This window comes from Chionomys nivalis, chromosome 4 (genome assembly GCF_950005125.1).
Source record: "Chionomys nivalis chromosome 4, mChiNiv1.1, whole genome shotgun sequence".
Classification (NCBI taxonomy): Eukaryota; Metazoa; Chordata; class Mammalia; order Rodentia; family Cricetidae; genus Chionomys; species Chionomys nivalis.
In genome coordinates this window covers 78,996,840-79,010,468 of record NC_080089.1, presented here as the reverse complement: position 1 = coordinate 79,010,468, position 13,629 = coordinate 78,996,840, and the positions used below count along the sequence as shown (strand labels likewise).

Genomic DNA, 13,629 nt, shown 5'->3' with positions numbered 1-13,629 from the left:
ACGTTGAGCTATAACCCCATCCAAAACATTAAAAATATGTTATTCATGCTTTATGTTTTGTGTGCACGTGAGTGCTGGCACCAATGGAGGCCAGAAGACAGATCCCTTGGAGCTGGAGTTACCTGTCTTTTCCCTCCCAAAGTATTAGGTGAATTCCACTACTAGGCTATTAAATCAATTTTGCAGGTTTCAAAACACATTTTGAGTTATGAGATATACTGGAAATAAACTAGAAAAGAATAGCCCAGACATAAGGAGGATAAGTATTGCTTTGGTTCATGTATGTGGGCCTTTTCATTACACATACCAGAAAATACACACGATAAGTTAGTATTTATGAAAACTGTGCTGAACACCATCTTTACTGCCTCACATACACTGCTACTTCATTCAAGTCTTACAACCCTTTATTCTCATTTTTATAATGTGGAAACAAAGGTACAAAAAGTACTTGAGCAGAAGATTATATTGAGTAGAGGATATATAATATAAATTATATTATATTATGTTGAGTAGAGGATATACTCAAGTATCAAAGCATATTGCAGGATTAAAAATTCCAATCAAAATAGTATGACTTTCAAAAAGAAAGATTTAAAAAACACGCAATGGCAGAATATGTTTAAAGGTTCACTATTAAGTTAGCTAACTTACTTCAAATAAAAGTCGATAATAACATCATTTAAAAACTCTCCTTCACTTAGACAGTGTAGGTCCTCATTAGTAACAGAGATGCCTCCCTTAGCCGGAGGTGGTGGATACACTATCAATCTATAATAAAGGAAGAAGAAGGCATTACTAAACACAGAAACAGATATTTTTAAGTACTGCAAACATAAAGGAATTTTCTCACTTTTCTACAGGGCCAATGAAGATAGTGTGGCTCTCTCCGGTTTCTTCCTCATCGTCAAAAAACTGCAATTCTTGTTTGCTTCTGAGCTGTATTTTAGATTCAAAGGACACCTGGCAGAGAAAAATAACAATTTATGAAGTTAATCGGGATTTCTTAAAAACAAACAAACAAACAAACAAACAAACAAATAAATAAATAAAAAGAGCAAGGCAGAAAAGATGCTTCAATGGAAAATGCACAGTACTCAAGAGATGTGGGTAGGCTCACTTGCAGGCTTCAAACAGCCTGGTCTCCAAAGTTAGTTTGAGGGCAGGCAGGGCTATACAGCAAGATCTTGCCCCAAAGTAATATATATATATGATGACTCAGGACTGAGAAACAATAAAAAGCCAGTAATAGGACTACTTTCACTTTCAGCTTCCAGATAATATATAATAATGGCTTTCCAATTTCTTATTTCTACTATTTATATCCAATCAGTCTGGTAAGATTTGAAGAACCTCTGAAGTAAAACAAATCCCAAAGTTGTTTTTTCCTGATAGCAGTGGAAACCTACCTTAGTTCAAAGCCTAGACAGTCTGTAGGAAGTGGGGGCACAGGCACTGAGAACATACAGTTTAGTGAGCTTAAGAGTTACTCAAGGAAACCTTGAGTCCACGTCACCTGCTTAGTGGTTTTATCAACTGCAAAAGAGGCATGATTTGCCCTTCTCCCCTTCCCTGCCTCCCACTCCAATGTATGAGGTCAAATTCATTTTCAAGACTGTGTCTTAGGGATGGAGATAAGGAATAATTTCCCAAGATAGCAATAAAAAGAAAAGTTTGTCAGGCATGGTGGTAGCCAGGTTGAGAGATTTATTCCCAATAAACTAAGCAAACTTCACAACTCAAAACTAGCAAAACCCGCCGGGCGGTGGTGGCGCACGCCTTTAATCCCAGCACTCGGGAGGCAGAGGCAGGCGGATCTCTGAGTTCGAGACCAGCCTGGTCTACAAGAGCTAGTTCCAGGACAGGCTCCAAAACCACAGAGAAACCCTGTCTCAAAAAAACAAAAAAACAAAACAAAAAAAAAAAAAACTAGCAAAACCCAACAGCTATAGAAATGATACAGTTCTACCATGGCCCATGGTTCATGAAGCTTGAGAGTTTAAACACTGAGGCATCTCTAGATGAGTGCATGCAATGTCTGACAAAGTCAGACTATATCCTTTGCTTCATTCTGTTAAAACAATGTGACTACGCACAGGGACCTAAACCTCAGCTCCAGACACAGGGTTAACACTCTTATTTGGATGAGCAGTATCTGTATACATATGCTCAGAGTGCAGTACAGAGGAAAAAAAATGGGAGAAAAAGAGTGTGGAAAGGAATTAAAAGATTCCAAAACTTGTACCAAATGTTGTTTTAAAATTAAATTTTAAAATGGAACTTTTAAAGTTTAACATTAAAATGAGCAATATTAAAACATTTCATTTTAAAATTACTCATTATTATTGAGGGTGTGGCTCAATGGCAAGGTATCTGCCTAGCATATAAAAGCCCTGGGTTTGATCCCCAGCATCACAAAAAACAAACAGAATTACCCATCATTTAAATTACTGTAAAATTTTTAAATATAATTACAGTTTTCACTTTGTTCTCTTTTTGCACACAATTTCCTTTGATGCTTTCTTCATAGCTTCTTGTACAGGCAACAAGTCTGCTATTGGCTTCTTCAAAAGGAATTTTCGCAAAAAAGTTGCAAACATTATTCTTTATACCAATGTCAGTAATGATACTTTCAAAGACCACATTTGCCTGAGGATCAAGGCCAGTTTGAAAAATTAAAATAATGTACTGTTCTTCTAAACCTGTAAAGAAATAAATATAACTATAAGGCTGAAAGAAAAAAAATAAGTAATAAACAATTTTAGAGCATACCAACAAGTGATGGATATGGTGACTTGTGCCTTTAATTCCAGCACTTGTAAAGTGAAGGCAGGAGGATTGTCAAGAGTTTGTGGAAAGCCTGGGCTACACAGTGAATACTGAAACACTCTCTCTCTCTCTCTCTCTCTCTCTCTCTCTCTCTCTCTCTCTCTCTCTCTCTCTCACACACACACACACACACACACACACACACACACACACACACAAAAGAAAAAAAAAGCCAACAAGGGTAGGGGAGTAATTCAGTCAGTAAAGTGCTTGTCATCCAAGCATGAGAAAGAACCTTTGTTGATTTCCAGACCCACAGAAAAAGTTGGGCGTGGTGGGACAGGCTTGTAATCCCAGTGTGGGGAGACTGAAGCAGGCAGATGTGTGGTTTGCACATCCACGTGTCTAGCCTACATGATAAGTCTCAGAGCAGTGAAAGACACTGTTTCAAAAGTTTCACAATACCTGAGGGTGACCTCAGGCTTCTACATCTATGCATGCACATACATGTGTATTTGCACACACAAATAAGATAGGTAACAAATAATTATTTCCTAGGTGATTACAAGTTCAGGAATATAATTCAAAACAAGTGTTTAACACACAGGGGACATACAATAAATACTAGAAAAATGAGCAGTGTTATCTAGAAATGTTAACTAAGTTATCACAATAAAAAAGCCAGATCTAGCACTAGCACATGAACAAGGCTATTAATAAATAAATATAAGCAATCTACTTCCTCTAAAACAGCAGTTCTCAACCAGGTTATGATCCACACAGGGGTCACATATCAGATATTTACACTGTAATTCATAACTAGCAAAATTAGTCATGAAGTAGCAATGAAATAATTTTATGGTTGGGGGGAATCACAACACGAAGAACTAACTATAAGGGTGGCAGCATTAGGAAGGTTGAGAACCCACAGTTCTAAAAGGATTAAAACAAATTTATAATAATAAATAAATATCAATTAGCATTTCTACCAAGAATAATGAGGAAAATGCCAACCATGCAGTATTATCTCCAGAAGAGACCTGCAAAGCTGGTGGTCACTAATGTGTCAATTTCTACAGTTATATTAGCATTTACTCACTGCAAGCTGAAGCTGCAATTAGTGCTAAAATGTACTGACTTCTTTTATAAGTTATTTTTATTGTGTGTATATGTGTTGTTTGCCTTCATGTATGTCATAGAGGACTTACATTCCAGGTGCCCACAGAGGCCAGAAGAGGATATCACACCTCTTAGAATTGGAGTTACAGATAGTTGTGAGCTGTCATGTCAGTGCTGGGGGGGAAAATCCATACTCTGCAAAAGCACTAAGTGCTCCTGATCACTGAACCATCTCTCCAGCCCAAAATGTGCCCATCTGTAAAGAACTGCATCTATTTAAGTGCATCCATGCACTTCAAAACTTTCCTAGTTTCAGCTTTGTAGATGAACTTAACAGCAGTCACATCAGTTAAAAACATTTTACTTATGTTACAGACTTCAGATCTTTTGAGTTTTAACCCAATTTGCCAAATGGTTTAGCTAAATCTCGATTTTTATCTTTGACCCTTCTACTTTCTGTGGGCTTTTCTGTGGTATCCACTATATGATACCAAATGAAATAAGTGATGACTGACCTGAAAACCACTGCTTCAACTTCTCAGGATGGCCTGATAAAACCTTCCACTACCCAAAACACTCCTATTCTGCAACTCAGCAAACCTTCTATCTTAGTTGTAATTTGTCTACAACACTTACTTGTTAACCTGTTCATTCCTTTACAATCATTCCAAGCTTTATCTTCTTTATTCATTTGCAGCTGCATGCTCAGCTTTTGATAAACTGATGGTATTGCCTGGAGGAACACTACTGGTAATTTCCGGACATTACACCATTCACATTTAGTTAGATCAGAGGTATTTAAAATAATCTCTACAGGATCACTATCTGGTCCTACAGGGAAAGAATGAAAAATGAAAAAAGAGTAAATTTTTAAGCTGGTACATCATAAATGGAGGAACTACAAGCTTAAAGTTCATCATTTACCATACTCTATAAACTATGCTTAAGAACTTCAAGCTGGGCATGGTACCTTTAATCCCAGCACTTGGGAGGCAGAGTCAGGTGGATCTCTGTGAGTTTGAGGCCAACCTGGTCTACAAAGTGAGTTTCAAAGACAGCTAGGGCTACACACAGAAATTCTGTCTTGAAAAACAAAATAAACAAATAAATAATGACAACAACAAAAACAAACCTCACCAAACCAAAAAAAAGCAAAATCAAAAAAAAAAAAACCCTTCATTTAAAAAACAATTTTTTTCTTCAAATAAAAAGGGGACTTTAAAGTATTAGACTTTGTTACACTGCAGAATGAAACTATAAAGACCCAAGCCCTTTAATAAGATGTATTAATTTTTGAGTTCTACAAATATGTATTACTATAAAAAATGGGTCAGTGGAGACATAAACTTTAGTGCACGTACAGATAAAAAAATAACTTACCATCTAGATGTATCTTGATTGCCTCTAAAGAAAACTTAAAAGAAAAAAAAAGACAAATTAGTGCTGATGTTAGACTTAAGGGAGATTATGTTCTGCATACTTTTAAAGGCATCAACAGTCCATATGTGTACAAACGGCGGAGAAGCTGAGCCAGACACCATGTGCTTAAATCTAAAATAAAACGGCATCCCCTCAAAAAGAAAAAAAATCTCAGATACTCTGAACTTTTATTAGAGAAGGTGACAGAAAATTACAATGTTCATTAAGTTACTATTTCTACACATCTACATTATTCTTTATACATTATATTTTTACTTTTAAAAGGGCATAAAGAAGCACAGCAGTCATTACTTCATCCTCAAATCCTTCAGCATAAAGTTTCTCAAAACAAAAACATTTTCCTACCAACTAAAACATCACCAGCACATCTAAGAAATCAAGACTAACATCTTCAACATAGTTTATCCTTAAATTTCCATAAATGTTCAATTATTCACTGATCCTTGTTACTCTGTCACTATTATACAGCACATACACTGTGTCTACTTTACACCAGAAACTTGCCTCTCCAGTCTTTATGACATACATGGTTGTTATGTGAACTAAATTATACAAAAACGCAATCTCCACATTCAGGTCAAGCATTTCCAGTATAAGCAGCAATGGGTCATGTGCTAAGAACCCGCACTATCATACGCAAGTGTCAGGCTGTCCACCGTGATGGCGAGCGTATTCACCTGGCCTCAGCATTGTTTCCATAACTGTCCCTTGCAACTAAATCTGAACAAAGATACTTAGTGTGTGGATTATCTTTTACCCATTGACATTCCATCCTTGAATCATTTTAATGGTTATAAAATGGCTTAATTTTAGCCAGGTGGTGATGGAGCACACCTTTAAGCCCAGCATTCAGAAGGAAGAGGCAGGCCAGCCTGTTCTACAGACTGAGTTCCAAGACTTGCCTCTCCTAGAGTAAATTTAACACCAATTTACATTGTATCTGCATAACCACTAGTCTTTACTGGGTTACTATTTATATAATCTTAAAGCAATCCAAAATCTCTAAGTAGTTTTGATATTCGATTAACTTCAATAATTTAACAAACTTTAAATATTATTGATTAACCTTGTCAGTGGCATCTGAGTCTTGGTACTAGTACAGCCACAGTTTGCAAAAGTACTTACAATTACAGGCTCTACCAATAGTCGGAAGAGAGTTCCAACTCGTATACTTCGGCAGTTTAAAATGACACTTCCAAAGTTTGGGGGAGGTGACAGTGGCACAGAGTGAATTAAAGTTCCGTGAGTGTTTATTTTGCGACGTTTTAGAGGTGTGCTGATGGGATTACCGAGCTGAAAAGGGAAAGAAAATTTGACAGAGTAAGGTACTGTAAGAAGGCTGCAAACCAAACACACATGCACAACACTACATGGACTGACTGTCCTTCCTCAGTGTGAGAGAAAATAGAAATTATGGCTATAATATAAATTTGCAGGTTATGAGTTGTAATTCAAGCACAATAGTCAGGAATGAAACTCACAAATCACACTGGGTATGTTCAAAACAAGTCAAAATATCAACTAATGATTTTGCAAAAATTAGTAACTTCCTTAAGTTTCAGTTTACTAAAATGAAAAGCACTGAGGGCTAAGGTTGCCTCTATTCAGAAGAGTAAAGTCCCCAAGGCAGGTCATAGACAAGCTGTTGGATGAGTGCCTGTGATGAGTAACAGTGCTGGAACTGAAGACAAAGCGTCATCACTTAGACAGCAAGTAAGAGAATATTAACAGTTTAAAAGGGATATCTTATATATTTACTGGAACCACTGGTATGGTTCTCCGGTATGGTATGAAACCACTCAGTAGGTAAAGGCAATTCTGCTCACCTGAGTTCAAACCCACACAACCTACACAGAAGAAAGAACCAATTCTGCTAGCTGTCCTCTAAGTTCGCACTTGTATTGTGGCAAGTAAATACCCAAACATATTAAATAAATAAATGTTTAATAAAAACCAGAATTATTTTATACTCACAAATGCAAACAAATCACAATATGAACAATATTTTACATTTACAATTTCAATTAAAATTAATTGTGTTTACATAAATCACATATACATTATCTGAATGTGTGATATCAGAAGTGTTTCAGATTTAGGAATATTTTTGCATACGTTTTACTAGTTGAACATCCATAATCTCAAAGTCCCAAATCAAAACCCACCTAACTAAGTTTCGCTCTTTGGAGCACTTCAGACTCAAATTTTTCATAACCTGCAATAACCATATTACCAAAGAATAAACATGATCTGAACAAAAAAATTCTTAAAAATTCCAAACTAAATCAAACAACAAAAGCCATGTACTCAATATGGACAGACAACAGTCCCATTATCATTCTGAGATACTTCTAGGGTCTGCCATAGAACAAAATACACATAAAGCAGTAAGTATACAAAGTCCCTCAAACACCACCCCAACTTATCAGTGTAAGCAAAGTCAGAGTTTCAGGATATAAAATAAATCAATAAAATCAGCAGTGTTGCCATATACCTATAGCCAATTATCTGAAATAAAAATCAAAGAAAGTAACAGCAGCTACAAGAAAATAAAACATCTAGACATAAAATTAGGCAAGGATGTTAATATATCTATGAAAAAGAAACTGAAGACATACAAACAGAGGAAAAGGCATGGTAGGTTAAGGAAGAAGAATCAGTATCATTACAATATACACACCAACCAAAAGACAGTTTCAGAGTTAATGCAAACTCTAAGTACCAATAAGATTTTTCGAAGATCTGGGAGGAAAAACAAAAGACAAAAACAAAAATCTAAAACAAATCTTGCCGGGCAGTAGTAGCGCATGCCTTTAATCCTGGCACTTGGGAGGCAGAGGCAGGTGGATCTCTGTGAGTTCGAGGCCAACCTGGTCTACAAGATCTAGTTCCAGGAAAGGCTCCAAAACTACAGAAAAACCCTGCCTCAAAAAAATAAAATAAAATAAAATAAAATAAAAAAATAAATCAAATAAATAAATAATAAGAATAAAAAAAAATAAAACAAATCTTAACACTTTTTTATTTTAGTTTTTTGGCTTTTGACACAGGGTTTCTCTGTATAGCCTTTGATGTCCTCGAACTCCGTAGACCAGATCTTTGTGTAGTCTTTGATGCCCTCATACTCAGACTCACAGAGATTCGCCTGCCTCTGCCTCCTGAAGACTAGGATAAAAGGAGTGAGCCACCACCATCCTGCTGCAAATTTTAACACTTTATATGCAACTATGCAATAAAAAGGGGGGGGGGAGATAGAGAGAAATCCCTGAATACTACAGTCATCTTGAGGAAAAAGAAAGCTATTACCTGACTTCAAAATATATTTCAAAACCATAGCAATAAAAATGGCATGGTAGTGAAATTAACACATACCAACAGGTCAACCAATAGACCAATGGAGTAGAATAAAAAACCTGGAAGTAATTAAATTCACATTTTTACAGGCAAATAAATTTTTTTGCTTCTCCATTTTAGTTAATGAGTATGTATATGTATGCACACTACTGGAGGGGGAAAGGGGAAAGCTTGAGAGATGGTTTTGATTACTGTACACTGGGAACTGATCTCTTGACGACTTATCTTAGTCTTTAACAAAGGAGCTATCATTTCAGCCCTTGTTTTTTTTTTGAGACTGGATCTTTGTATAGTCTTTGATGTCCTCATACTCAGGAACCTCTTGCCTCAACATCCCAAGTGCCCTGCTACAGATAACATATTTTTGACAGAGGTGCTAAGGATATACACTAGAGGAAGGACAATCTTTGTCAAGAAATGATGCAGAAATAATGTGGTATCAAGAGGCACAAGAATGAAACAGAGCTGGAGAAATGGTTCATAGGTTAAGAGCATTTGCTAGTCTTCCAGAGGACCTGAGCACATGGTATCTCACAACCATACCACTCCAGTTTCAGTGGGTATCAGGCAGCCAGTGATACACATAACACATACAAGCAAAACCCCCGTACAAACAAAAAATATTAAAATATATGTTAAAATTAATAATGAAAAAGACCTCCAGGGGCTAGAGAGATAAATAAGGATAAGAGCACAAGCTGCTCTTCCAGAAGACCTGAGTTCAATTCCCAGCAACCACTAGGTGGCTCATAACTCCCCTCTTCTGGTGTGTGTATACATAATAAAGAATCTTGTTTGTTTATTTGTTTCTGTATTTGAAGGTAGAATTTCTCAGTAGGCCACGACCTCGTGGTGATAAACAGATTAATGGAGATGTGTTAAATTAATATGTAAGAGTTAGCCAATAAGAAGCAAGAGCTAATGGGCCAAACAGTGGTTTAAGCAATATAGTTTCTGTGTGATTATTCCGGGGCTAAGTAGCTGGGAACAAACTAGTGGCCTCCTTACTACACTTAGTAAATAATTAAAATTTCATCTTCTTTAAGCAGCTCTTCCTTGGTAACTTACACTTTTTATTTGGTGGCTTACATCTGACAGCATGTCCAACTTATCCTCTGATGGCCGCATGCAACCAACAACAGCTATGAGCACAATCTTAAACATTGTAAGACTTAAACAAACAACAGCAACTCAACTGTTCACGTCTCCAGCATGAACTTTGTAGTTTATCTCAGAAACTGTCACCTTACAGTGACCATCACCTTACATTGTCAAAAGGTTGGGCATATCTGGTCCTTATTATTCTTTTTCTCTCCTCAGTTTTAGTTACTTAACATTTATCTATTTAATGGGGAGGGGCAGTGCTATGCTATGGTAGTCATGCACATGGAAGTCAGAGAACAATTTGTAGGAACAAGCTTAATCTTCTATCATGTAGGTCCTGGGAACTGAAATCAGATTATCAGGCTTGATAGCAAGCACCTTTACTTGTAGAGCCATCTCGCCAGCCCTGTTCTCTCACTTTTAATAACAATCGATCTATTTCAATATAGCATATCATTTGGATTAAAAATATTCTATGAATCTTTTTATTTACCTCACTTTACCTTTTTTCATATGAATGTTTTAAAATTTTAAAGCAAATTATAACTATGGTAAGATGTAACTATATACTATGGAGACATACACTGAAATTAAAATAACTTCTAGACTATTAGGTTTTCTAAGAAATACACACATAGCCACATGCACTTATGCAAGCACTTCATCCCTAAAGTCTAAACTACCCCAAACCCTGAACATTTCTAAGCTCCAACATTGCACACCTGAACTAAAGTGATGCGTTGCAGTAAAAAATGCAAGTGAAGATGGCTCTGTGGTTAAGAGCATGTACTGCTCTTCCAGAAGACTCAAAGTCAGGTCTCAGCACCCATATCAGGTTACTCACAACTGCTTGTAATTCCAGCTCCAAAGGATATGAGATTTGTGGCCTCTGCTGGTGCCTGAACTCATGTGCACATATACGCACATATATATAAATAAATAAAAATAAGAAATTTTACAAAAATAAAACTGAAATACTGTGCAAAACTCAAGATTATCTGTACACTGCTACATGACAAATACAAATAATTCCCCTTTAGGCTTAGGTCCTACATCCAAATACCTAATTATATGTATGCAAATATTCCAATTTTTAAAAAGCTGAAACTTAACAACATTTTTGGTCACATACATAATGGAATAGAAACCTGTACTGACATCTTATTAAAAATAATACTAGTCAGTCTCTCTCTCTCTTCCCTCCCCCCCTCTCTGAGACAGGGTTTTTCTGTGTAGCCCTGCCTGTCTTAGAACTTGCCTTGTAGACCAGGCTGGTCTCGAACTCAGAGATCTTCCAGCCTCTGTCTCCCAAGTGCTGGGGTTAAAGGTGTGCACTACCGCCACCATACTCATACCCCACACACACACATACACTATTTTTTTTTCCTTGGATTTTTAACTTAAGTTTTTGGTTAAATTTGTATGTAGTTTAATGGTCTTCTAAAGGAATCTTTTAACAGTATTTGAACACAGATTTGTGACTAAGCCATCTTCTTCTGCTGTCATTAACAAATGACTCCTGAAAACCAGAGGGTACACCCCAAACGGAAGACCTGAATGTACCTGGTCCTTCATTCTTGCTTTTCTTGGTATGACAACTGTGTTTAACTCCGAATCTGCTGGGTTGCTTCTAGATTCCTGCTCTGTTCTGCAAATATTTGCATTTAGTGCAGCTTCTACTTTTCCAGTCGATGGCGCTGGGGAAGAACATGCGGAGTCTGCAGGCTGTGGGGATATGCTCTCTCTTCTGCTAGTCCTCTCATCATCATCGTCATCACTGGACAAAATGACTACAATCATAAAGAAAATCCAAAATTTACATTAAAGAAATTTTACATTTATATTTCATTTTTGTCAGTTAAAAACTTAACTGGAAACTGATTTCAATATTGTATTACCCTTTGATTTCAATATTGATTTTTGTTGTAGAAATTTACTTGCAACTGTAAGAACAGGGACAACATCTCGCTCACTGCTATATTCTAGGACCTAAAAAGGGGGGATGGGGGCATTAAAAATACTACATAATATCTTTAAAGTTTTCCAATGTTAAGAGTAAAAAGTTGGCTAAAGACACTCTGGTGATACAGTCGCCTGTGAACTACTTACTCCTTTAATAAAGGGAGTGGGGTTTTTAAAAAGACATGATGTATGAACTTACACAGCAGTAAGTTCATTATAGCACCCCACATATACATGCGTAGTTAATACTAAGTAATGTGCAATGCTCCAGATGGTCATCACTCCAGTAACATCCACTTACACTTTGATTTTGCTATCTAGTTTCATAACAAATACTGGCCTTTTATTATTTTCAAGGTTGGTTATTTGATTTAATTTCTCTCCTCTATGAAATCAGAGATAACAAGGGTATTACTGCATAGATATATAAAATCCTATTATAGTGATTGGTACTTATAAACTTTAAATTGTGTGTGTACTTTCTTTAATATGGCTTTAAAATGCTTGCAAATTATCTTGCCTTGTGGTAAGAAAACTAATTTCCACTGAGTCCTTTCTATGTGTCAAATAAATTGAACTATGGTTACCTGTCATTTATATGCTACTTTATTTCTTCAGAATACTAACAAAGGAGCTGGGGAAACAGTTTGGTTGGCAAACCCTTGCAAGCACCCAATATCTGAGTTTGATCCCACAACCCTATGTAAGAAAGCTAAGCATGGTAATTTTTAGATCCAGCATTGGGAAAGAAGGAACAGGCTGACCCCTAAGGCTCACTGGTCAGTCAGGCTAGCCTATGCACCAAGTACATACACAAAAAGTCTAGACAGTAGACACAGGCTATGTCAAATAGATCAATAACTAGAACAAGCAAAGACACTACTGTTTTTTTATTGACTATTTTAACATGAGGGGAATGGGAACAAAGTAAGTTGCTACTCTCACAACTACATAGAAAAGTTTGAATCACATGAGCCCCAAATGCTGAATATCTGCCACAAAAAGATACCTCTGGAAACTATATTTCTCAAATACGCACATATTAAAACACAGACAATTAAAATATTTAATTGTTACTGAAGAATACAGTTAATACAGTGTAGTGGCACACATGGGCCCCAGAAGCATAGGAGCAAAGGTTGGCAGCTCACTGGAACCCAATGGAGCAGGCCCATGCGTTTCTGAGTCTCAGGAAGGGATAGAGGACAGGAAGAAGGTACTTACTTGGATCATTCAGATCTGACAAGCTTGTCTTTCGTTCTTTCGGGTTTGTGAGTTTAGGTATTTTTCCTCCAGGTAGAATGACTTTTCCATTAGTCTGGATGTAATTATGTCTACTAGCATCACAAGTCACCAAAATATCTATTGGAATCTTCTCCACACTGTTACCATAAAACTTCTTGGCTGTTAATCCTGTGGTTTGTGACTTCTGTCCTCCAGAATTCTGATGAATTGACGTTCTTAGTAAAGGTCCAGTGGATTCATGCAAAGTTATAGCTTGTCTGCAATTTCTTTGCAAATCATTATGAAAAACAATACCACAACTTTGGCATTTGGTCTGATTTTCTTTTTCTTTTCCACATTTTGGGCAACATTCACGCTGTTCAGATACCTTATATTAAAAAAGAAAAGAAAAGGAAAGAAAGAAAAGACTTTGGTATTTTAAGTTAGCATCAAAAAGCTCCTTTAAAAACTTTCCAAATGATGTTTTGATTTTCCATCATCACTACCATGGCCTCCATAAGATTCTGAATGAGTCATGCTATTTGCGGGTTAGCAACAGAAGGCTAGAAAAAATTTCAGGGTCATTCTGTCCAACAGTTAGCTATGATAAGGTAATTTCCACCCGTAAGAATCAGAATGACAAGAGCTAGGAAAGGA

The 13,629-nt window shown here is 36.6% G+C and overlaps 1 protein-coding gene across 2 annotated transcripts in view; it reads right to left on the bottom strand.

Annotated features, from left to right (window-relative positions):
- Nucleotides 1-13,629, bottom strand: part of Senp6 (SUMO specific peptidase 6) — an 83,160-nt gene that overhangs the window by 17,881 nt on the left and 51,650 nt on the right. For both annotated transcript variants that reach the window (XM_057766591.1, XM_057766592.1), the window contains 8 exons: nucleotides 12,973-13,360; nucleotides 11,350-11,576; nucleotides 6,454-6,621; nucleotides 5,269-5,302; nucleotides 4,525-4,719; nucleotides 2,476-2,702; nucleotides 854-963; nucleotides 655-771 (listed from right to left, as the gene is read on the bottom strand). In XM_057766591.1, the coding sequence (XP_057622574.1) occupies nucleotides 655-771; nucleotides 854-963; nucleotides 2,476-2,702; nucleotides 4,525-4,719; nucleotides 5,269-5,302; nucleotides 6,454-6,621; nucleotides 11,350-11,576; nucleotides 12,973-13,360 (1,466 nt within the window). The remainder of the gene's footprint in view (nucleotides 1-654; nucleotides 772-853; nucleotides 964-2,475; nucleotides 2,703-4,524; nucleotides 4,720-5,268; nucleotides 5,303-6,453; nucleotides 6,622-11,349; nucleotides 11,577-12,972; nucleotides 13,361-13,629) is intronic.